The sequence below is a fragment of the Polypterus senegalus genome, chromosome 5, assembly GCF_016835505.1.
Source record: "Polypterus senegalus isolate Bchr_013 chromosome 5, ASM1683550v1, whole genome shotgun sequence".
Taxonomy (NCBI): domain Eukaryota; kingdom Metazoa; phylum Chordata; class Cladistia; order Polypteriformes; family Polypteridae; genus Polypterus; species Polypterus senegalus.
This window is the reverse complement of record NC_053158.1, coordinates 207,039,193-207,062,321: the sequence shown is the minus strand read 5'-3', so window position 1 is coordinate 207,062,321 and position 23,129 is coordinate 207,039,193. Positions and strand designations below refer to the sequence as shown.

General features: G+C 45.3%; 1 protein-coding gene across 1 annotated transcript in view; it reads right to left on the bottom strand.

The window, feature by feature from the left end:
* Positions 1-23,129, bottom strand: part of ofcc1 (orofacial cleft 1 candidate 1) — a 186,146-nt gene that overhangs the window by 126,875 nt on the left and 36,142 nt on the right. Inside the window, exons 2-6 of the mRNA XM_039754152.1 lie at positions 22,406-22,507; positions 13,500-13,586; positions 8,590-8,762; positions 6,432-6,493; positions 2,526-2,631 (exon numbers count right to left, since the gene is read on the bottom strand). Of these exons, the coding sequence (XP_039610086.1) occupies positions 2,526-2,631; positions 6,432-6,493; positions 8,590-8,762; positions 13,500-13,586; positions 22,406-22,507 (530 nt within the window). The remainder of the gene's footprint in view (positions 1-2,525; positions 2,632-6,431; positions 6,494-8,589; positions 8,763-13,499; positions 13,587-22,405; positions 22,508-23,129) is intronic.

Below are 23,129 nucleotides of genomic sequence, written 5' to 3'. Positions count from 1 at the left end.
GGGGTTTATTTTTGGGGGTCTCTCCACCTTTTTTTTTGTTTTTTAATTTATTTTCCCCTCTTCTTTACAAGGCTGACGCCCCCCGGTGGGCCTGAGGGATCACAGCGTGAGATCAAAGCCATGGCGGTGGCGTCGACTACCAGACGCAGTTTGCATTTCCGTATTTTTTTCTTTTTTTTTTTTTTTGCCGGAAAGGCGACATAAAAGAAGAAAGTTCCCTCCACGTCTCCCTGTAGCCTAATATTGGAAGATTACGGCGCCTCGTTAATTATTTTCATTTTAATTAGTAAATCTTAATTAACAATGAACATTCACCCTTAAAATGTTTGGATTTGGAGCGAGGGAGCGAGAGAAAGGAGCGGAAAAGGGAAGAAGAAGAAAAAAGTGAATAAATATGACAATCTCTTTGGGACCTCCAGGCAGGATTACTGATGCAGGCAGACTCAGTTATTAAACACATTCGAAATTAAATGCCTCCATGAATTTTGCACAGAAATATATTTTCATAGTTTTGCATGCCAAATGTGACATTTTATATTTGAGCTTCATCTGCCGCAGTCATTTTGGAAATGTCATCTAAACAAAGATTTTGTCATTTACCAATGAAATTACTATGCATGGCAGGTTAGCCATTGCTTTTCTGGCTGGGCTGCTTGTTTCAAGTCAGCAAGCCATAAAAAATCTTTATCTCTGTGAAACACAGCAATTTGGGAGATAATCGAATGGTGACTGGGGGGCACAAGTGCCAGGCTGAGGAATTATACCACAATCTCTCGTGCATTTACAACCTTCCTCAAAGCGACTTGTCACCCTGGCAGGAAGGCCCCATAGAAGATTCATTACATCTCTAAGCCTGCCTGGCGCTACAGACACCTCGGCTCCTGTGCGCCAGGCGGGCGCCCTACATATGGGTGTGCCCGATAGAGAGAGCTGGGGAGTCGGGAGGAGACTGGAAGTGCGGAAGCCGAGCGCACGCTGCTATGACTGAGGTAATCCACAAAGATGAGGCTGGGGATGTCAGGGCCATTTACTGTGGGATGTGCCAGGTGACTGGGCACGAGACGGGGGGCAAAGGCATGCACAGGTGGCAAACATGAAGAATAAACTGGGCTGAATATGGGAAGACTACAGAAGGGATGCAAAGCACAGCAAGGCATAGTATAGGATAGCAAAGTAAAGCATAGTATAGTATAGTGTAGGATAGCATAGTATAGTTTAGTAAAGTATATAGTATAGTATAGTACAGGAGAGTACAGGATAGAATAACATAGTATAGCATAGTATAGTTTAGCAAAGCATAGCATAGCTTTGCATAGTTTAGTATACTGTAGTTTAGAACAGCACAGTATATACAGTGTGGTATACAATAGTATAGTATAGAATAGCATAGTATAGAGTAGGATAGCATAGTAAAGCATAGTATAGTGTGGGATAGCATACTATCGTTTAGCAAAGCATAGCATAGTATAGAATATCATAGTATAGTATAGTATAGTATATTACAGGAGGGTATAGGATAACATAACATAGCAAAGCATAGCATTGTATAGTTTAGCAAAGCAAGGGATAGTAGAGTATAGTTTAGTATACGATAGCATAGTATAGTATAGTATAGTTTAGCGTAGCATACTATAGTATAGAATAGCATAGAATTGCATAGTACAGTATAGAATAACATAGTATAGCATAGTATAGTTTAGCAAAGCATAGCATAGCTTAGCATAGTTTAGTATACTGTAGTATAGAATAGCATAGTATATATAGTGTGGTATACAATAGTATAGTATAGAATAGAATAGAATAATACAATATAGCATAGCATGGTATAGAATAGAATGGTACAGTATACCACAGTATAGTTTAGTAAACTGTATATTATTGTATACAGTATAACAATCCCAACCCAATGGGTATTACATTTCAACACAAAGGTGCCAATGCTTGATGATCCAATAATGGCTGTTATGTATGATTTTATATAGCGCCATTCCATAATGGCACCATCCTTTGGTGCTTTACCAGGACAGTACAAAATGTGACAATATTTTTTAGATTGGGGGGGCAGGCTGATTTGGGCAGGGGGGGCCTACATGTACTGAGCAGATAAGAAACAGAGTGGTGGTCTGACTCCCACATCTAATCCCACCACCTTTGGAGAGCCAGCAGCTCATAACAGCACAAGGCACCAGAAACAAAACTCATCCTAAAAATGAGTGAAACTGAAATGACAGGGAAGAGTGGAGATTCCAGATATTCAACGGGAATTTTACTCCAGGAGTCAGCTTTGGCAACACAAGATTTAGAAGAGAATTTTGTTTTGGGTAAAGGGGGGTATCTGTGATCATGGGAGCTCCACAACAGATTGGGGGCATCACTGAGCTAAAGAAGTCAGAAAATACCCAGAGAGAAGATGTAGCACTGGTTTGGGCAGCAACTGGAACTGGGATCTTCTACATCAGGAACCATTCACATATGTCTTAAATTACAGCTCTCGTAAGACCCACATCAGGAGGTCAGCACCTTACCTGCCCATCAAGTCCATGCTTGCTGCCCCACTCCCTCAGCTCACCATACTGGGCCGTCACTTCACCTTGGCACGTCTTCACTGCTTTCACCAGGTAGCTTTCTGCTCTGCAAATCAGTGAGGAATTCATTAACAACACAGGCACTCCACTCCATGATTCCTTACCACCAGGGGCCTAAACCACAGAAGGAATGGAAATTAAAAAAGCAAAGAGAGAAACACAAAGCAAAATCAGCACACCGGATGTGAGAGACATGGGTGACACTGGAGGGGACTTCAAAATCCCTCCAAAGTGCCAGTCTGTGCCACTGAGTCCATTTGGGAGGCAAAATCCATAAATAGGAGAGAAAGGATTTTATAGCAGCGTTAAGAACAGAAGAACCACTAGAGCAGGATGAGAACAGGGCATTCATCCAGGTGAGCTCACCAAGTCAACCCACTTAGACTCTCCAAAATAACATCAAGTCGAGATTTCAAAGTCCCCAAAACTTCCAATGTCCACCACACAATCTGGACATTTGTTTCCTGTGTCTGTGGCTCATTGTGTGATTTACTCCTTTGAAACAGTTGGCTCAAATCGGCCTGAACACGTTTACAGCTGTGTCCCCGTGTTCTTCTTTGGTCTTTATTTTAGGTCAACAGCTGGGATCCACCGTCCTAATCTCCTTCATCATTTTAAACACCTCAATCACGTCACCAATGAATCTCCTCTGAAGGTCCAACTCCTTCACTCCGCCCTGCTTTGTTGCTCTCCATGGTACTGAACAAGTCTAGATGCTCACCTGTGGACCTTCTCTAGTGCTGCTATGTCTTCTTTGTGATGATGATGATAATAATAATAATAATAATAATAATAATAATAATAATAATAATAATAATAATAATAATAATCATCATCATCATCATTATCATCATCATCATTCTTTACATTTGTACTACTGAAAGAGACCAAAACTGGACACATTACTCCAGGTGAGGTCTTACTAGTGTGTTACCTAGATTAGGTATAACCTCCATGACTTATACTCTGCTCATCAAGGCGCTATATAACCTAACATCTGATGTGACCTTTTCTGTCCTCATGTCACCAATTACTCTCCACTTACTTTAAAGTTGTAAGCCTTTCAGTCTTTCCTGCTGTGCTGCTCTCCAAGGTGCTGGATCAGTCGTGTTGCTCTCCTCTGGACCTTCTCTAGTGCTGTTTTGTCTTTTTGTACTACGGAGACCAAATATGAGCAGAATTCTTCAGGTATGGCTTCACTAGTTAGTTACTGTATATAATGGAAGAAGATCCTCCCTTGGTTTGTATTCCACACATTATACTTCTGTATAACCTAACATCTAGTAGCCTTCTTAATACTCTCCATGATCCTGAATCTCCCTGGTTGCTCTCCACCGGACTTTCTCTGGTGCTGTTGTGTCTTTTCTGTAATATGGAGACCAAAACTGGACAGAGTACTCCAGGTGAGGTCTTAGGTATAACCTGTATGACTTATACCCTACTCATCAGGGCGCTATATAACCTATCATCTGATGTGGTCATCTTAAGAACGTCTGTCCTCATGTCACCAATTAATCTCCATTTATTTTAAAGTTCCAAGCTGTTCAGTCTTCCCTGCTGTGCTGATCTCCAATGTGCTGGATCAGCCATGTTGCTCTCCTCTGGACCTTCTCCAGTGCTGCTGTGTCTTCTCTGTAATATGGAGACCAAAACTGCACACAGTACCCTGGTGAGGTCTCACTAACTTGTTAAAAAGCTTTAGCATTACCACCCTTGACTTTTAAAATGTAACTTAACATCCTACGAGCCTCATTAGTCTCTGTCATCTATTATATAGTTCCTTTCATATCAATTTATCACTAATGGTAATGCGGGGCAGTCGCAAAGTGTTGCATGCTGGTTAGCTCAAATAAGCATTTGCCGATACTCTGTGTATGAAACATTTACTTATCTGGCTGGCACCTCCACCCAAGATGACTTACAACATTTATCATACTTTTGGTTCCATGTCTTTTGCTTTCCCAATTAGAGCTCAGGTGGGTGAAGTGACTTGCTCAGAGCCACACGGCCCCCCACAACCTCAGGGTCCAAAGCCTTCACTTCTACACCGCAGGGAGATTTGTTTAGGAGTTAAGACTTTGGACTTCAAACCCTGAGGTTGGAGGTCCTGACCCCACCACTGACGCTGTGTGACCCTGAGCAGTCACTTCACCTGCCTGTGCTCCACTTGGGAAAGCAAAGAAAATGGAACCAACTGTCCGTTAATTATTGTATGTTGGGTAAAGTCATCGGCCAAATAAATACATGTGAAGAGTGTGGACCTTATAAAGCTATATACAGTACATGTTCAGGTGTTCTCCATGGTGCTGAATACGCCTAGCTGCTCCCCTCTGGACTTTCTCCTCTCCACTGTTTGTCTTTTTGTAACACAGAGAGCAAATCATTCAATTTGATTTGAAATCTGCACAGAGTAGCTCAGGTATGGCCTCACAAGTGAGTTATAGCTTAAGGAGACACCCCACACATCATGGTGCTACACAGCCTGACATCTATTGGCCTCCTTAATGGCTTTCTCACTGATTGTTCTCGATGGTCCCAAATCAGCCCAGCTGCTCTCCATTCTCCAGGGCTGCTTTGTTTTTTTGTTTTTTTTATGTAATATGGAGAACAAAATCTGCACTCAATACTCCAGGTGAAACCTCACTGGTGCGTTACATAGATGTAGAATAACCACCCATGAATTTTAAAACACCAATGGAGGAGCCTGTATAACTCAAAATCCTATTCTCCCCCTTAATGTCTATCTGTTATGGAGCTTCCTTTGTATTAATTTGTCACTTATCCTGGTGTGGGACAGTTACATTGTGGTGCATGTTGATCAGCACCAACAAATAAGCATTTACTATACTCTGTATATGAAACAATAAAGACCCTATAAAGCTCTAAAATGTCCAGCTCCTTCCTCCTCAATTGCTCTCCATGGTGCTGAATCAGTCCAATTGATCTGCTGTGGACTTTCTCTGGTGCCATTCTGTCTTTTCTGTAATATGAAAATCAAAACTGCACACAGTACTCCAGATGAGACCTCCCAACTGAGTTATACAGGTGAAGTGTGACCTCCATGACTTATACCCTACACATTGGGGTGCCATACAACCTAATATCCTATCAGGCCTTCTGCTTCTGTTCTCTTCAGTAACGTCACCTCTTAATCTCTACATAAGAACATAAGACATCTGTCAGACATGAAATGTCCCTTCAGTCCATCAAGCGTGTTGGTTTAGCTAATGGCCAAGCTGTCTCAGTAACTCATTCAGATCCTCCCTGTTGTTGTAAAGGTTCAGCTCCTTCATTCTTTCCTCTTCACTCAGTTGCTCTCCATGGTGCAGAATCAGACTTATTGCTCTTCACTTGATCTCCATGGTGCAAAATGAGTCTACCGCTCTCATCTGCTCTTTTTCTCATGCTGCTGTGTCTTTATGTAATATGGAGACCAAAAACATCTTTCAATACTCCAGGTGTATATCTTGAGTTTACTTTCTCTTCACAGAAACAAGTCAGGGAACTGCTCATCCTCACACCATATTAGCCTTCTTCATAACTCTCTCCACTGTTTTAATGCAGATGGAGATGATTCCTTGGTGACTCCTGGATTCTTCCCAACAGTGGTACCTTCCAATTTCAAACCTGCCATTTTGCATTCAATTCTACAATTTCTACTTCTTTCACTTAATTCTCTGTATTTACTTACATGAAATTTTATTGTACCAAAGCCAATATGTTGTTCAAGTTCTTCAGTAACAGTTGAGCTTATTCTACATTATCTGCTTTTCCTCCAAGTCTGGTATCATCTCCAAACCTGACCTGCATGTCACTTATGTTTTTAGTCTCTTCAGTTAAACTTACTTTTGGAAGGCTGCTGGAAGTCTCTTGTGGAATCTTTTCATTTGTTGTTGGCCGAGTTCATCCTGTAAAGAAAGGAGATAATGGAAACGGGCATCAGGACCATGGCTAGTGCTGGTACTACAGAGGTTGGTGTTCTGCATGCTGAGTGGCTCAGTGGATGTGTGACGTGCTGGAGACTTTTAAGTGGAGGTGGGGGGATTTCAGTTCAGAGTGTCACTGCTGTCATCCATCCATATGATATCACTCATGGTATTGTCACTCAAGGGTATCACTCTCAACATGCCCATTCAAAGTGTGTACTAAGAAAACAAATTGCATTTTTCATTCTAACAGGTGGTGCATAAAACTGATACTCTATATACTAATAAAGGACAGTTAAAATAGAAAACAATGGTAGTGTTATGTTTCAGTAGGGTTTATTCCCAGACTTATGTTTATTTTATGTTTTAGTTGTTGCTTTTAATATTTCTGAATAATTGATTTTTCTGTTTTTTACATGATATGTTATGTCAGTCCAGCAGTTACTCTTTGTTGGATGTATTCAGTATTAATATTTACAATGTATCACCTATTGGAAGGTACATTGAAATGCATGTAGGAATGAAATGCGTTATATTTTTAATTCCAACAGATGGTCCCCCACAAATGTTAGCACTGCATTTTAACAAAGTCCATACCAAATAGTATATAACAGAGACATAGCAACCAGACAGACCCACAGACACTTGTCCTTTTATTAAGGGATAGATAGATAGATAGATAGATAGATAGATAGATAGATAGATAGATAGATAGATAGATAGATAGATAGATAGATAGATAGATAGATAGATTACATATAGGGGATGCCTCATTTTATGTCTAGAATTAGTAAAGAAAGCAAAGAAAAAGTTGAAGACGTGACATGGGACATATTTGTTCCCTTTTGTAGCCTGAAGATAAGCTTCTGGAGGACCTGAGGTCTGTCCTGGTTGAAAGTGAGGTTCCAAATGAACACTGACTTCCTGTATTGCCGTTGGTTAAGGGGTGAAGCCAGAGATGTCCAGACAGGAAGTGATGTCACTGAACTCTGCATTGGTTGTGGTGTCACATCAACAGCTTTAGCCATATTTTTAGCTGACCCAACACCCCGAGACACTCCTGATGCGTGTGTGCGTGACCGTGTACGGTATATTTGAATGTATACTGTGATACAGTGATTTGTAGGAGGCGTCTCAGTCACAACAACAAACAGTCTTGGGTTCAAATAATTATTTCTTATCTGAGAAAGTACTTCATAAAGGCTTTTTGTCCCTCAAGACAATATCATTTCCTATCCTTTCCTTTCCTTCCCTCCCAAACCTCCCAGGTGAGCTCTGTCTGACACCCCTGCCTACTCTGACTTCCTCACTGAGATGCAGGAGTTGGGTGGACCTCCAGTGCCACAGAAATGCATGGTGACAGCACCCAAAAAAAGGGACACGGACACCTCCTCTGGGCAGCTGGTGTTGGCACAGCACCCAGCAGGACTGCAATTCCCAGGTTGCCCCACGGATGTGCACATTAAAGGGCATTGTCACCTGGTGTACTGGGGTAGTCAATCTCCCCCTGTGTTTCCACTTCATTATCCCACCCAGGAAGGAGAGCACCAACCACCCTGATTGGGATATCCAGCCACTGAAGAGCTTCTATCCACTTTATGCGTCTCCTGGCCAGGCAGGGGTCTGTCCATCCCCTTCAGGAAGTCAGTCCATCCTGGCCATCTAGTGTTACTTGAATTTCCCCTTGGGATTAATAAAGTATCTATCTATCTATCTATCTATCTATCTATTATATAGCGCCTTTCACTCTATCTATCTATCTATCTTACTTAATTTTAATGTGCCGTATCTTTTATTCTGTGTAAGCCTTTCTCTTTATAAAAGGACTTTGACACTGAGGACACCTGACCAGAAGCGGCCTTCAGCTTGAACATCACACTTATGACTGAGGTACTGAGTTTGAGAAGAATATGTCGGCAGTATCGGACATCCCACTTGAGAACAATCCATAAGATGAGGTGGGCAGCATCAGTAGAAGTAAAGATGGAGGTAACAATAAACAAACTGTGTGGGATAGCAAAGCAAAGTGACCTGTGGCCATGAAGTCCATGACCTGAAACAGAAAGAGTGTCACTCACCTGCTCCAGCGTGACCATGTCCCCCTGCACGTGTCCCCTGAACTGCTCCACGTATCGTGGGATCTCGTCGTCCTCCACCTGCTGCCTCAGCCCTGACACTCTGGGGATGGCCATAGCATCTTGATGTCTCCTGTGGCTGGTGAACTCCTCCTGCTCTTCATCGGTCACCATTCCTGCCAAATCAATTAAATTCTTGGTCACACTTCAGTGGAGTCACTGCCTGTAATATGACTTTACAGAAGGCTTCTCTTAGTCTTCATCAAACTACAGAGGCTCAGTGCAATGGTTACCCGCCTCTGTGCAGAGTGGTCACATTGGCAGCTGGCAGAAGGACTTGGGAACATCTGAGCTTCATTTGGTCTGATTAGACATTACTGAAGGATCCACAAACCTCACACTGACAGCCATGAGATGTCCCACTGAAGTCACCTTCACAACATGGTATGCCACTTTAGTGTACTTCAACTTGGTCAGAGGTGTCCACTAATCTGTGTAATCATCATCATCATCATCCATCCATTCATTTTCCAACCCGTTGAATCTGAACACAGGGTCACAGGGGTCTGCTGGAGCCAATCCCAGCCAACACAGGGCGCAAGGCGGGAACCAATCCTGGGCAGGGCACCAACCCACTGCAGGACACACACACTCAAACCCACACACCAAGCACACACTATGGACAATTTAGGATCGCCAGTCCACCTAACCTGCATGTCTTTGGACTGTTAGAGGAAACCTACGCAGACACGGGGAGAACATGCAGACTCCACGCAGGGAGGACCCGGGAAGCGAACTCCTAACTGCGAGGCAGCAGCGTTACCCACTGCGCCACCGTGCCGCCCTTATCATCATCATCATCATGTAATTCCATTTGTGCTGGCTGACAGTGTTGTACAGGTCAGGTCAGGTTGGTGAGCAGCCTTTGCTGTGACCTCATGACCCCCCCAATCTGTTTACTGACTTCATAGGAAGAGTCACCAGAGTCATGAATGTCACCGCCGAGGTGCTGGATGGGTGACGTCACTTTTAGAGAGGACCACCGAATCGACAAGCTCATTAAACAGGCAAATTTGGTTATGGGAGGCCCTCTGGTCCTGCTGGAGGTGTTAGAGGAGGAGAGAATGAGGACAAGGCAGAGCGCCGTTATGAACAACGCCGCACACTCTCTTGGTGACACACCAGCATGGAGGACCTTTCAGCCAACGCAGCAGAAGTGCATGGAGAGATGGCCTACTGATTTTCACTGCACAGATGAGCCTCCACGCCAGGTCACTATTCAGGAAGTGGCTGTGGACGTTGTGTCTAAGTACAAGTAGTTGGGGGTCCACATCAATCACAGGGTAGAGTGGTCTCATACAGAGGAACCATAGGAACTATAAAGCAGACTTTTGTTTGAGAGACTGCATTGCTAGAGTGTGGTTGGTGATGACCTTCACGTGCTCCACACCTCTGTGACAGCCATTGGGGTGTGACATCACTTCAAGAGAGGTCCACCAAATCAACAAACTCATTAGGAAGGCAGATTTGGTTATGAGAGGCCCTCTGGACTCACTGGATGTAGTGGAGGAACAGAGAAGGAGGACAACACCAAGTCACATGTATGCTCTCTGTGACACACCAGCATAGAGGACCTTCCAGCCAACACAACAGGAGTGTGTGGAGAGAAGGCTTCTTGACTTTGACCACACTGAGGAGCCTCTCTGTCTTTTCACCACTCATGGAGGGAAGGCAGATGTGCTGCACTGTTACAAGTACTTGGGGGTCCGCATGAGTGACAGGCTGGACTGGTCTGGTAACACAGAGGGGGACAACAGAAGAACGGACAGGGCAGAGTTTTGTGAGTTAGAAATCTGAGGATGATGACGTGCTTCACATCTTCTACAACTCTGTGATGGCCAGTGAGGTGTGCTGGGTGGGTGACATCACTTCAAGAGAGGACCACCGAATTGACAGGCTCATTTAGCAGGCAAATTTGGTTATGGGAAGCCGCTGGAGGTGTTAGAGGAGGAGAGAATGAGGACAAGCCGAGTGCCATTATGAACAATGCCGCACACCCTATTGGTGACACACCAGCATGGATGATGAGTTTTAGACAACAGCAGTGTGGGGTCCGAGTGCCTTCCTGCGACTTTTTTTCTCCCTTTTGTGATTTTTTGTGTGTGTTTCAGGGGTCTGAGCTCTTGTTTGCTGTGACATTCCTTGAGCTTCTGTGAGAAGATGAGCTTCCTAGTGTTGTGCCCCCCCTTCCCCCTTGGCTCGTATTTATTTTGTTTTCATTAATCTTTGGATTGAGGAGTGGAGAAGAAGTGGACTGGTGGGCCGATATTTAAGAATAAGGGGGATGTGCAGGACTGTAGGAACTCCAGGGGGATAAAACTGATGAGCCAAAGCATGAAGTTGTGGGAAAGAGTAGTAGAAGATCATGTAAGAAGTGAGGTGATGATCAGTGAGCAGCAGGATGGTGTCATGTCAGGAAAGAGCACCACAGATGAGATGTTTGCTCTGAGGGTGTTGATGGAGAAGTTTAGAGAAGAACAGAAGGAGTTGCATTGCGTCTTTGTGGACCTGAAGAAAGCAAATGACAGGGTGACCGAGAGGAGCTGTGGTACTGAATGAGGAAGTCGGGAGTGGCAGAGAAGTACGTAAGAGTTGTACAGGATATGAAGTGTGACTGTGGTGAGGTCTGTGGTAGGAGTGATGGAGGTGGGATTACATCAGGGGTCGGCTCTGAGCCCCTTCTTATCTCCAATGGTGATGGACAGGCTGACAGACGAGATTAGACAGGAGTCCCCGTGGACTGTGATGACATTGTGATCTGCAGGTCGAGGAGACCCTGGAGAGGTGGAGATAAGAGGAGGAGAGGAATGAAGGTCAGTAGGACCACCAAGACAGAATACATGTGTGTGAATGAGAGGGAGGTCAGTGGAATGGTGAGGATGAGGGGAGTCGAGTTGGTGAAGGTGGGTGAGTTTAAATACTTGGGATCAACAGTACAGAATGATGAGGAGTGTGGAAGAGAAGTGAAGAAGAGAGTGCAGGCAGGGTGGAGTGACTGCAGAAGAGTGTCACGAGTGATTGGTGACAGACGGGTATCAGCAAGAGTGACAGGGAAGGTCTACAGGACGGTAGTGAGACCAGCTGTGTTATATGAGCTGGAGACGGTGGCACAGGAGACAGAGCTGGAGGTGGCAGAGTTAAAGATGTGAAGATTGGCACTGGGTGTGACGAGGATGGACAGGATTAGAAATGAGGACAGTAGAGGGTCTGCTCAGGTGGGACGGTTTGGAGATAAAGTCAGAGAGGCGAGATGGCGTTGGTTTGGACCTGTGCAGAGGAGAGATGCTGGGTATACTGGGAGAACGGTGCTAAGGACAGAGCTGGCAGGTAAGAGGAGAAGAGGAAGGCCTAAGAGAAGGTTTATGGATGTGGTGAGAGAGGACATGCAGGTGATGGGGGTGACAGAGCAAGATGACAAGGACAGGAAGATATGGAAGAAGATGATCTGCTGTGGTGACCCCTAACAGGAGCAGATGAAAGAAGAAGAAGAATCTTTGGCTCTCGTCGCTTCACAAACTTCACTCATAAGCGTTGATTTGCGTGTTTTTTGTTTTATTTCTTGTTTCTGTTTAGTGTGTCCTCTCATCTGGATTGCACAGCTGGATTTGTGTCCTAATGTTTGCCCTTTTCTTGTTATTTTTAAATAATTTCTTGCATTTGTAAAGATGAATTTGTGGCTTTGTCCTCCCCAGCTAAAGGTGTCAATGGCTCCTCTCTCTAGAAGTGTATTCCCAGACAATTAAAGAACTGTGGAAGGCAGGAACCCCACCCCGACACCCTTCGGGCCCAAGCAGGCCGAAGCCTCCCTGTAGAGTTCAGACTGCCCAGGGTGAGGCCTCTTCTAGGCAGGCTGGAAATGGCTTCGCCTGGCCTTGTGGGTAGGGTGGCCTGGATCCTAAAAAAAATGTAAAGCCTAATGACTGACTGCTTAAAAACAGCAAAATTTGCCCCCCCCCCCAAAAAAAAATAGACCAATACCTGAGGTATTCAAAATGGCAAGCAGGTGGCATTGTCAGAGCGAGTGGGTTACGTAGACAGCAAAGCCTGAGTTTGGGTGGGGGGTCCATGTGAGTGATAGAATGGGTTTATACCATCACATAATGGGGGGGTCAGAATATTAAAGAACATAATACAAGTGCGAATAGCAGGGGCAGGGGTGCCAAATGGTTGAACAATAGCCCAAAATACGGAGTTGTAGCCCAAAAAAGCTCATTTCTTTATCACGGATGACGATCAACACTAGCCCAATTGGGCTGGCAGCACTGCTTGGGGTGCCCCCTCCTCAGATCACAACATCTGGGCAGGCCTGCTCTGTGGGCCTCACGCCCTTCATGTTGTGTTTCTCTGCTCTGATTGTGACAAAGGAGAGTTCGTTAGAGAAAATGGTCACCTGCAGTAAACCATCTGATAACCTGGGACGGTGCAGGTACTCCAATGATGGCGTTTGTACTGTCATCGTGTGACCTCCGGAGCCACACAACTAGCAGTGAACCAATGCGCCATCACGAATGGCAGCACCCTCCAGAAGACAAAATGGCGCCGCGGCGAAATGGAAACGTGACTCAGTCTACATTCTCCATGATTGAAAACCCCAGATGCCAAGCGTGAGGAGAATGGCGTGTTTAAATGAACCCTTGTATAAAGTGTCCTACTGCCTTGACAACGGACTCCAAGTGCCCGTCTCTTCCACTCGACTCGTTCCCGTTCCGTCTTTGCTTTTTTTTTGCCCCAATTTCCGCCCCACTTTTCCGCTGCTGTCCTCTCCTCCTTCTGACTCTCCAGATGACAAATCAAGCGAGGCACCCGACTGCGGTCCCTCAGAAGCTCCACGTCGATCAGAGCGGCACTCCTACCTGGCAGGTCCACGGCGGTCGTCTCCTCTTCTAAAAACTTTGTCAGCGTCCTGTAGAATTGGCTGTCATCCTCCTCTCTCATGGACTCTGGGGGGCACAGGAAGAAAACTCATTGACGCTGCTGTCTTGTAACTAAAGTATCTCTAATTATAGTGTCAACCTAAATTGTCAGCGCGGGGGTCCCAGGGTGCTCGGCTCCGCTCGAGCTATTTAAGCTGCGCTCTAATTTTCATCAAGTGGACGCGGATTCATTAGCGGCAGCACTTAAATACAACTTGAACCGAAGCCGGGATCCCCTGGGCAGCAGTGTGCCAGCCTACTGGCGTCAAAATTCAGGCTTGCTGACCTCATTCTGGAGACTCTCCAAATGAGAACGACCGGGTGGGCCACCCTTATGTACCGCGAGGGTCACCCAGAATGAAAAGTTAAAGACAGACAGAGAGAGAGGTGTTATGCCAGGGCATGCCAGCCAAGAGAATGAGGATGCCAGGAGCTCATCTCACTCGACAGAGTGCCCACCACAGCTGGATGGTCCACTCCCTACTGTCCACTGAACAGGTCTTATAAATGGACCGAACAGTCTTGGTAGGTCATAATTGTGCAAGGTGCTGCCATCTGCTTTATGGGGTTTAAAATATATATGGCATATAAATATAAGAAAGATGCCATCCTGGCCATGTCCGTCACACACATTGTGGCCCCTCTGGTGACCGGACTCCAGCTCTAACACCACTTGAGCCCAGAACATGTCATCTAATTCTGGGTTCTCTCACCCAGAACTGGGTACAGTACCCCTTCCCCTTGGCATACAACCAGGTTAAGTGCATGTGAAAACGAGGTTTTACTTGGCCTGGCATTCCAGTGGGTTACTGCTCAATAATCATGATGTTAAGCCATACTGTGCGCCAATGGGAGACTGAGCTGTGACGTCACCTTACTTGTAAGATGGCACTTGTTTAACTCTGGCAACCATCCAAGGAGCACAAGTGCCATAAGTGGCATGAAATAAAGGGTCACTACTTGGGATCAAGTGGACTTTATGGACAAATCACTCCACCATCTGTCAAGGGAGCCATCCACAATTTGTGACCCTCGCTTCTTTTAATAAATGAGTGAGTTTGATTGATACCAACCTGTGAGAGACTGGCATACCCATTCAAGGAGGGCTCGTTGAAGTCAGATTTGAAAATGGATGCGCTCTGATTCTGACCAGCCTTTCACAACAGTGGGTGGAAAGTCATGCAGGTGTGCCCAGCTGTGCCCGTTGACGTGTCTGAATCTGAAATGCAGATTCCAGGCACACTGCTGAAGGGGCAGAATTGAATATCGAATTTATAAACAGGTTGGGCATTGAAGGCCACTGACCTGGCAAACCCCCAATATCCTGTTGAACCCCTCCAGCCACTCTGTTTGGTTTACTGTTCCACAACACTAAACCCCAGCATTTCAGATGTCATCATTGGTCTGGATCTGAGACTGTTGTTTGACATCTCATCAAGGTGGCTAAAGGCGCTATATGAGTGAGCAGAGACTGACTGACGGGCGGAGAGACTGAGCTCCCCGTGGATCACTTAGGCCTTGGAATTCTGACTTTGTTCTGTTTAACTGTTACTCTTAGTTTTTGTATTGTAATCCAGTCAGTGCTGCAAAGCACCTTCTGTTGGCACAGGCTGATAAAGGTGGTAAGGCCATGAGCGTATGCCTAGGGGACACCATCAGGGTCCTGTCACAGGTGAAATCTGTCTATTAAATAGCGCCTTTCACATCTATCTATCTATCTATTATATAGCGCCTTTCACATCTATCTATCTATCTATTATATAGTGCCTTTCATATCTATCTACCTATCTATCTACGTATCCTGTCTACTATGCTAAAATTAATATCTATTATAGAATGCCTTTCATTTCTATCTATCTATTATATAGGTGCCTTTCACATCTATCTATCTATCTATCTATTATATAGCACCTTTCACATCTATCTATCTATCTATCTATCTATTATATAGCGCCTTTCATCTATCTATCTATCTATCTATCTATCTATCTATCCTGCCTACTATGCTAAAATTAATATCTAAATATACATACAGTATACATATTGTCACATGCATGCACTTGGGGAACAACTTGTGATCTTCGTTGATGACAATTCTACTCCGGGCCACCTGAGGGCATTGTGCAATAACAGTATCTCTTCTTCTTTCCCCTCTGCAGAAAGGACAACTGATGTGCCACTCACTATTCATGACATCACTTCCGGGTGCATCCCAATTGTATCCGCCTCTTCCTCCCAGAAAATATCTTAACCGAAGCCACCGCCATCTTGGAGCAGACTCGATTTCCACAGCCTCCATTTAAGCGTCTTAACATGCATTTTCTTTTGCACTCCCTTTAATATGTGGGGTTTGCCAATGGGTGCCCAGGACCCTTGATGAGCGTCTTTGTGTTTTCTCTTCACTGTTGTCACACACGTGTGAGTAGGTGGCAGCTCAAGGGCTTGAGTAATTGTAATACCACATCAGGCCAGGGGTTGGCAGGGTGCGCTGACTGTCTTTCTCAGTTACTTGCAGACCATTCCCGGGAAATCCCACCAGGTTCTGGTGGCTTTGATGACGCCATTTCCGGTCCCGGCACCTTAGATGACGTCACTTCCTCTACGGGCCTTTAAAGCCGCCATCTTGCTTCCAGTCATACAGTTCTGTTTTGGACTCAGTCTGGTGAACATCTCTGTTGAATGATTTAACCTTTTGGCCGCCAGGATCCATTATACGGGTGGCTGCTCCACACCTTTATGATATCTCACTGGATGTGTATTCACACACACCATACTCAAACACATGTAGGGAACATTTCCAGTAATCATGACAGTGTAACACCAAGTGAAGTTTCAGGGATATCAGCTTGGCCATTTTGGAAGCACAAGTGACTGTGAATCAATGTCACCTGCTTTGGTGCAAATGAAAGTGACAACACTGGTGTGGCAACAGCAAGACACCCCTAAACAGGCAGCGGTGGCCCCAGACTGTTGCTTCTCTCCTGATCCTCCCTGACTGATTCCTCTCTAGTTTTGTGTTCTGCCAGTGTCCTCGTCACCACTGGTAGCGAGAGGCGGTCCCCGCGGCCCATTCAGGTAGTCCAGCTCTTCCAGGATGGCACATCCAGACATGCTGTCACAAGGAAGGCTCATGACATACCAGGACACGGGTCGTCACATGTGGAGAGCTGGCCAGGGCCGTAGAAAGGGCACCAACTCAGCAGCAGGACCGGCGTCTGCACTTTTGAGTGAAGAGGCCCAGGAGGAGCACCACCAGTGTGTCACCATGCCCACCTCCTATCGGTATTGTCACCATCTGGCTCCCTTTAAGGGTCCTTGGGGCCCAGAGGTGAGTGTGGTAGGCCTCGTCTCAGCACTTTTCCTTTACGGCTTTGCTGCAAGGGGCCATATTGGGTTTGCAGGCCCCCTCCATGGCTCCTTGGATTTGTGTCAGTGGACGGCCGACGTGATGTGTTGTGTAAACTTTGCCATGCCTGGCAGGTGCAGACGATTCTCCTGCTCCTCCCTTTAAAGTGAAGGACGCCATTTCCCTGAGTGATGAGTGGGACATGAGGGTGTCGGTCCGTCGTCATCCTGTTGTGGCCCGAGAGGCGGCTCAGGGGTATGTGGAGATCCTGTTGCATTGTGGGTAGGCGCCCTTCTTGTCGACTCCAGGACATTCCACACACACACACACACACACACTTCAGTTTAGTCAGCAAAAGCAGAATTGTAGCACCAGGTGATATTTGGCAGTCCAGCCAAACGTGTCTCTAAGTGAAATCTCAGCATTTTCACATAACACAGGAAAGCGAGGCACGACTGCAGACACCATTAGCAGAAATAAGCAAAACGAGGAGCGATGACACGCAAGAGAAAGACGCAAAGTAGCAGCGCCACGGGGGAGCCGCGGCCTCTCCTCCTCATCTTCAAAATCCTCAAAAGCGCTTGCTGTAGCACCTCAGGTAGACGGCGCGTCCGCTGCTGGCATTGCTGCTCTGTGCCAGCTCTCTTCATGACGTCTTTGGATTGCTGGGTTCATGTCCACCGGTGGCCCATCGCTGCTCCTATGGAGGAGTCACTTGGGAAAGAGTCCCATTTTAAAAGAGTGGCAGGCAGCTGGCAGGCCATCACTATGTGGCAAAGAGCGCCAATCCCAATGTATACAGTGCCACAGGAAAACTGGCCAATTCAATGTATGAGGTGCCGTGGAAAAGACAGTCAACACTGACATATAGAGTGCCATGAAAAGATGGCTGATTTTAATATATAGTGTTATGAAACAGACAGCCATTCCCAATGTACAGTATACAGGAATCCTATCATTGTAGATAGATAGATAGATAGATAGATAGATAGATAGATAGATAGATAGATAGATAGATAGATAGATAGATAGATAGAGTGAAAGGCACTATATAATAGATAGATAGATAGATAGATAGATAGATAGATAGAGTGAAAGGCACTATATAACAGATAGATAGATAGATAGATAGATAGATAGATAGATAGATAGATAGATAGATAGATAAGGCACTATATATAGATAGATAGATAGATAGATAGATAGATAGATAGATAGATAGATAGATAGATAGATAGATAGGCACTATATGATAGATAGATAGATAGATAGATAGATAGATAGATAGATAGATAGATAGATACTTTATTAATCCCAAGGGGACATTTACAAATACAGTATACAGTGCTAGGGAAATGAGTGCCAATCCAAAGTATACAGTGCCAAAGAAAAAATGGCCAATCTTAATGTATTAAGTGCCATGAACATGACTACCATTCCAAATATATAATACTATGGAATAAACAAATAATCCAATGCATAGAGTGCCATGGAAAAGATAGTCAATATACTGTATATGGTGCCGTGAAAAGTTGGTGAATTCTAACATAAAGCGTCATGGAATAGGCAGCCAATGTAAATAGTACAATGGAAAAGACTGCCAACTCCAATGTATATAGGAGTCCTACTATATTAGCAGTAGTGCCATGGTGTCATGTAAAAGATGTCAAATCCCAATATATATAGTGCCATGGAATATGCAACTAATGCCAATGAATATGGTGCCATGGGAAAGGCCAATGTCTCCTAACGTAAGTGTTTCCCATCCCCCCGTGGCCACGGTAAGAGAGATGGAATGATAGCATCAGGCTGCAGTCATTGGAAGAACAACTGTAAGGGGGCAATTAATTTTTCACACTATGCTGTTTAATGCTGGATACATTTGTTCATTCAATGGATAACATAAGTAAAGCAAATGTGCTGCTTACTCACTCAGATGCCCTTCATCTAAATTTACAAGTTAGTTGAAGACCTGAAAACATCCATCCATCCATCCATCCATCCATTATCCAACCCACTATATCCTAACAACAGGGTCACGGAGGTCTGCTGGAGCCAATCCCAGCCAACACAGGGTGCAAGGCAGGAAACAAACCCCGGGCAGGGTGCCAGCCCACCGCAGGGCGCGCACACACACACACATACCTGAAAACATTCCAGGTGTCAAAAAGTGGCTATAAGTGGGGAAACTGGGAAGGGGGCATATACTTTTTCACAGCCTTTTCCTTTTTGTATCTGTTTTCTACATACCTGTTAGGCCTAATGGAGATTAGAAGTCTTGTTTTATATGGACTGGGGTGGGGGGAGTGTTGGGGGGGTGTCCCACTGCAGTCCTTCCATTCTATTTGTGCCCTCAGGATGTTCACATGTTGTTTGGCGCCATCCAATATTAAGACCCTTTGTAGCTCTGTGCCCAGAAGCCCATCTCAGGCCCTTGGTGGTCTGACTTCACAATACTCCGCAGCAGGCTCCATCTACTACGTGTATTTGAATGAGTGCCCCCAGCAGGGTGTCCTCCCCTTATCTCGTGAAGGTCATTATTTATGTGCACATCTTAAGATCGCTTTGCCTAAAGTTGGGCGTTCACCTCACATTTGAATGTCTCGTCAGGAGCAAATTTCTGTTTTGTTACCAAAATGGCTTCTTAGGCAATCACCGGTGAGATAATGAAGCTGCAAATGAGATGGAGCCAACTTGCTTTGCATATTTCAAAGTGACCCACCCTGGCGCTGGGAGACCTGCTTAGGTCCCGTTGGCACAGTGGCATTAAATTTCAAAGGCAAAAGTCGAGTGATGAGAAAAGTCAGTTGATTTTTATTGGTCAGGTAGGCAATGAAGTTCTGAGGCACACTGAGCGTCTCCACCTGCTCTCAGAGCCCCCCAGAGATGTGTGCATGTGGGTGTGAGGGAGAGTGTGTGCATGAGACCTTGTCCACTATTTGGGTACACCAGACCCATTCAGTGGTCAAGACAAGAGCAGTGACACTGACCAGCGCCCCCTTCAGGGACAATTCTGACAAGGCTCTTACTTTCCAAACACCTGAAGTGGAGAAAGCAGGACAGGAAGATCACAAAGGAGCAACTCACAATGGCTGAGGAGCCCACTGTCCAACACTGACCACTTCCTGCCACATAAGACATGTGACATGTGACAAAGACAGGGCGTCACAGAGCAGGACAATAAGTTCAAGAGGTGGAGCAGATACAGCTCTGGATACTGAGGGGGCCTTGCAGCTTGTCAATTCAATTATGATGACCACTGAGCTGTTAGCGGAGGGGCCGAGTGTAACATCAATAAGGCGCCTTTCATATCTACATATTATATACAGTAATGCCTTATACTAGGTTTACAGTTCTCTTCAAGCTGAAAACAAACCAAAGTTAAAGACCACCATTTCAGCTGTTAGGCCTTCAGAGCTCGTCTCGCATACTGTATGCTGGATCTAATGTACTAGATAGATAGATAGATAGATAGATAGATAGATAGATAGATAGATAGATAGATAGATAGATAGATAGATAGATAGATATGAAAGACATTACATGATAGATGTAAGGTATAAAGTTGCTGTACATTTCACAGCTGTATGGATATTAAATGCTGTATTTCACAGGTCGGTGGAGATGGCTCTCTCTCTCTCTCTCACTCTCTAATGCACAACACGCTACATTTTATTGTCCCAGAACTCTACAGAAACAGAAGACATGATATACAGATAATGGGCACTGCACAGTATAATAGTCTGGTAGAAATCGTAACAGACAGATGGACAAGGCACTCTATGATGACCAAATAGGTGTATGGGGTGAAGGACATTCTTTAATAGCCAGGATGTAGTATATACCATGATAGACTGGCAAGGCGCTATATAATAGATGGCAAGGTAAGAAAGGTAGTGTATATTTAACAGGTAGATGGCACTATATTATCAACAGTGTAAAAGGTGGTATATAATGATCACATACAGCAGATATCTAAATATATGAAAGACATTACATGATAGACATCCTGTAATAAATACAAAGGTAGATATGAAATACAGTATATAACAGATGTGGAAGGTGCTGTATGCTCCACAGGTAGACAGACAGATAGATTACTGTATCATACACAGTGAGATGAATATGAAAGGCACTATATAATAGACGTGAGAGGTGCTGTATAATCGGCATATCGATGTATGCTGTACTGTATGTGGTGGACATTATGTAATCGACAGGGTGTACTGTATGAGAGTTATAGAGAGGACAGGCGCTATATATTGAATTTCCCCTTGGGATTAATAAAGTATCTATCTATCTATCTATTGTGAATAAGGCACTATAAAGGCGCTATATAGGCACCCGACCCGGCACAGATTCACACAGAGGCACATGTAAAATCCCAAAAACTTTTATTTTTCTTCACCTGTGGGGCACATCTTCCCCGTGAACCCCACAGACAATACACAGTCCCAAAGCACTTCAAGCACAGTATCACACACCAATCCTTCCTCTGGCACCACCACTCCTCCCAGGCAACATCGTCTTCTTCCTCCCGATTCTGGCCGTAGAGTGGTGGTGGCCGGACCCTTTTATAGCCCACCTGGAAGTGTTCCAGGTGCTTGACGACCTGGTCCCAATTGCAGCCCCGCGTGGGGCTGAAGACTCGTCCAGCCGGGTTGTTGAATCCAGGCAGCACCCCCTAGCGGCCACCCCAGCTCCCAACCAGGCTGTGGAGGACTTCATCTCCCATGGAGCCCTGTGGGAGGTTGAGGAATCACCATTGGCCAGGGAGGCTGCCACCAAGCGCCCTGGGGGAGGTATTGAGCTGCCATGGTTGCTCCCCAAGAACATATGCAGCAGAGGTGTCCCAGCCGGGCATGGGGCCTGGCTACCTGTCACACTATCTATCTATTATATAGTGCCTTTCACTCTATCTATCTATCTATCTATCTATCATATAGCGCCTTTCCTGTCTTTATATCCATACACAGTAGCTGTTAATATGAAGCAACTCTTTTGTCCATTTTATATTTCCTTTCTCTCCATGGCCAGTCTATTAAATACTGTCATTTATTATTTTTTGTCTGTCTATTGTCCTTTGCATTTAAGAATGTCTTTCTTGTCTACACATCTGTATGTTAACTATAAGGCGCCTTTCCTGCCTGCCTATTATATAGTGCCTTTCTTCTCTAGATGTTACGTGTACTGCCCCCTTCAGGTCTATTGTATAGTCCTATTGTTCCCGTCTATCAGTCTTCTGCATGTAACTCACCTTTCCCACCCTTTGTTCTTCTCTATTGTTCCTTTTCCGTTTCCATCAGTCAACATTATATAGCGCCTTCTCTCTTCCCGTGGCTTCCCTTCCCAGTAAACCCCATCTATTTCTGTTAATTTCCCACCCCCTCTAACCACACAGTATCATTTTCACATGGTGGGTCCCCCCAAAACCCACCAGCCGCCCTCGTGCCCTCTCCGTAACGGCCTGACGGGCATATTATGACAAGAAATGGCCTACTTAATTGGAGCTCATCTTCCCGGCTGCCCTCCATGGCGCGGCGCCTTGGGTTGATTTCCTCATCCACTGGGGGGTCAAAGTCATTTCTGCTGCGCTCATTTCCTGTGGATGAGAGGGGTCACTGATTATTAGAAGCACATGAACCAAAATGTTAATTCTGAAACTCACACCGGCGTGGCCGCCACTCCTGCTACCTGACAGGCCGGCCCCTCTCATCGCGCCAGCCGAGGGGCCTAATTACTGCGCTGTGAAAGGTCAGGCGTGGCGCGCCTTTAAATATGACTGCCATATGTTCTTCACATTCAAAAAGAGGTAATGAGTAGAAATTTACAAGTTAAAGTACCCGCCGTTCAAAGACGATGCCCTCCAAACGCTGAGGGGTCACCGGGGATGAGGGCCGTCTTCAGCGGCGGGATGGCGCTGCCAGACTGCAGCATTTCAGTGGTCTCAGGATTATCGTGTGAAGGACTGTGAGCTGCGGGTGCCCTTCATGTTTCATGACCTAGCCTGCCATCCATTAATGAGACCTTAGATGCCAATCACATGGCACCAGAGCTTCCCAGTTTGCCCAATATTCAATTCTTAGGGGATGTGGAGCAGCCAAAGAAAATCCCACCTGAACACAGAGACACTTGAACCCGTGTCCAAGCAGCATTGATAATGCAGTGCCAGCTGCTGTGCCACTGTGTTACCCTAAAGATAAGAGTTAAGTAGGAAAATTAGA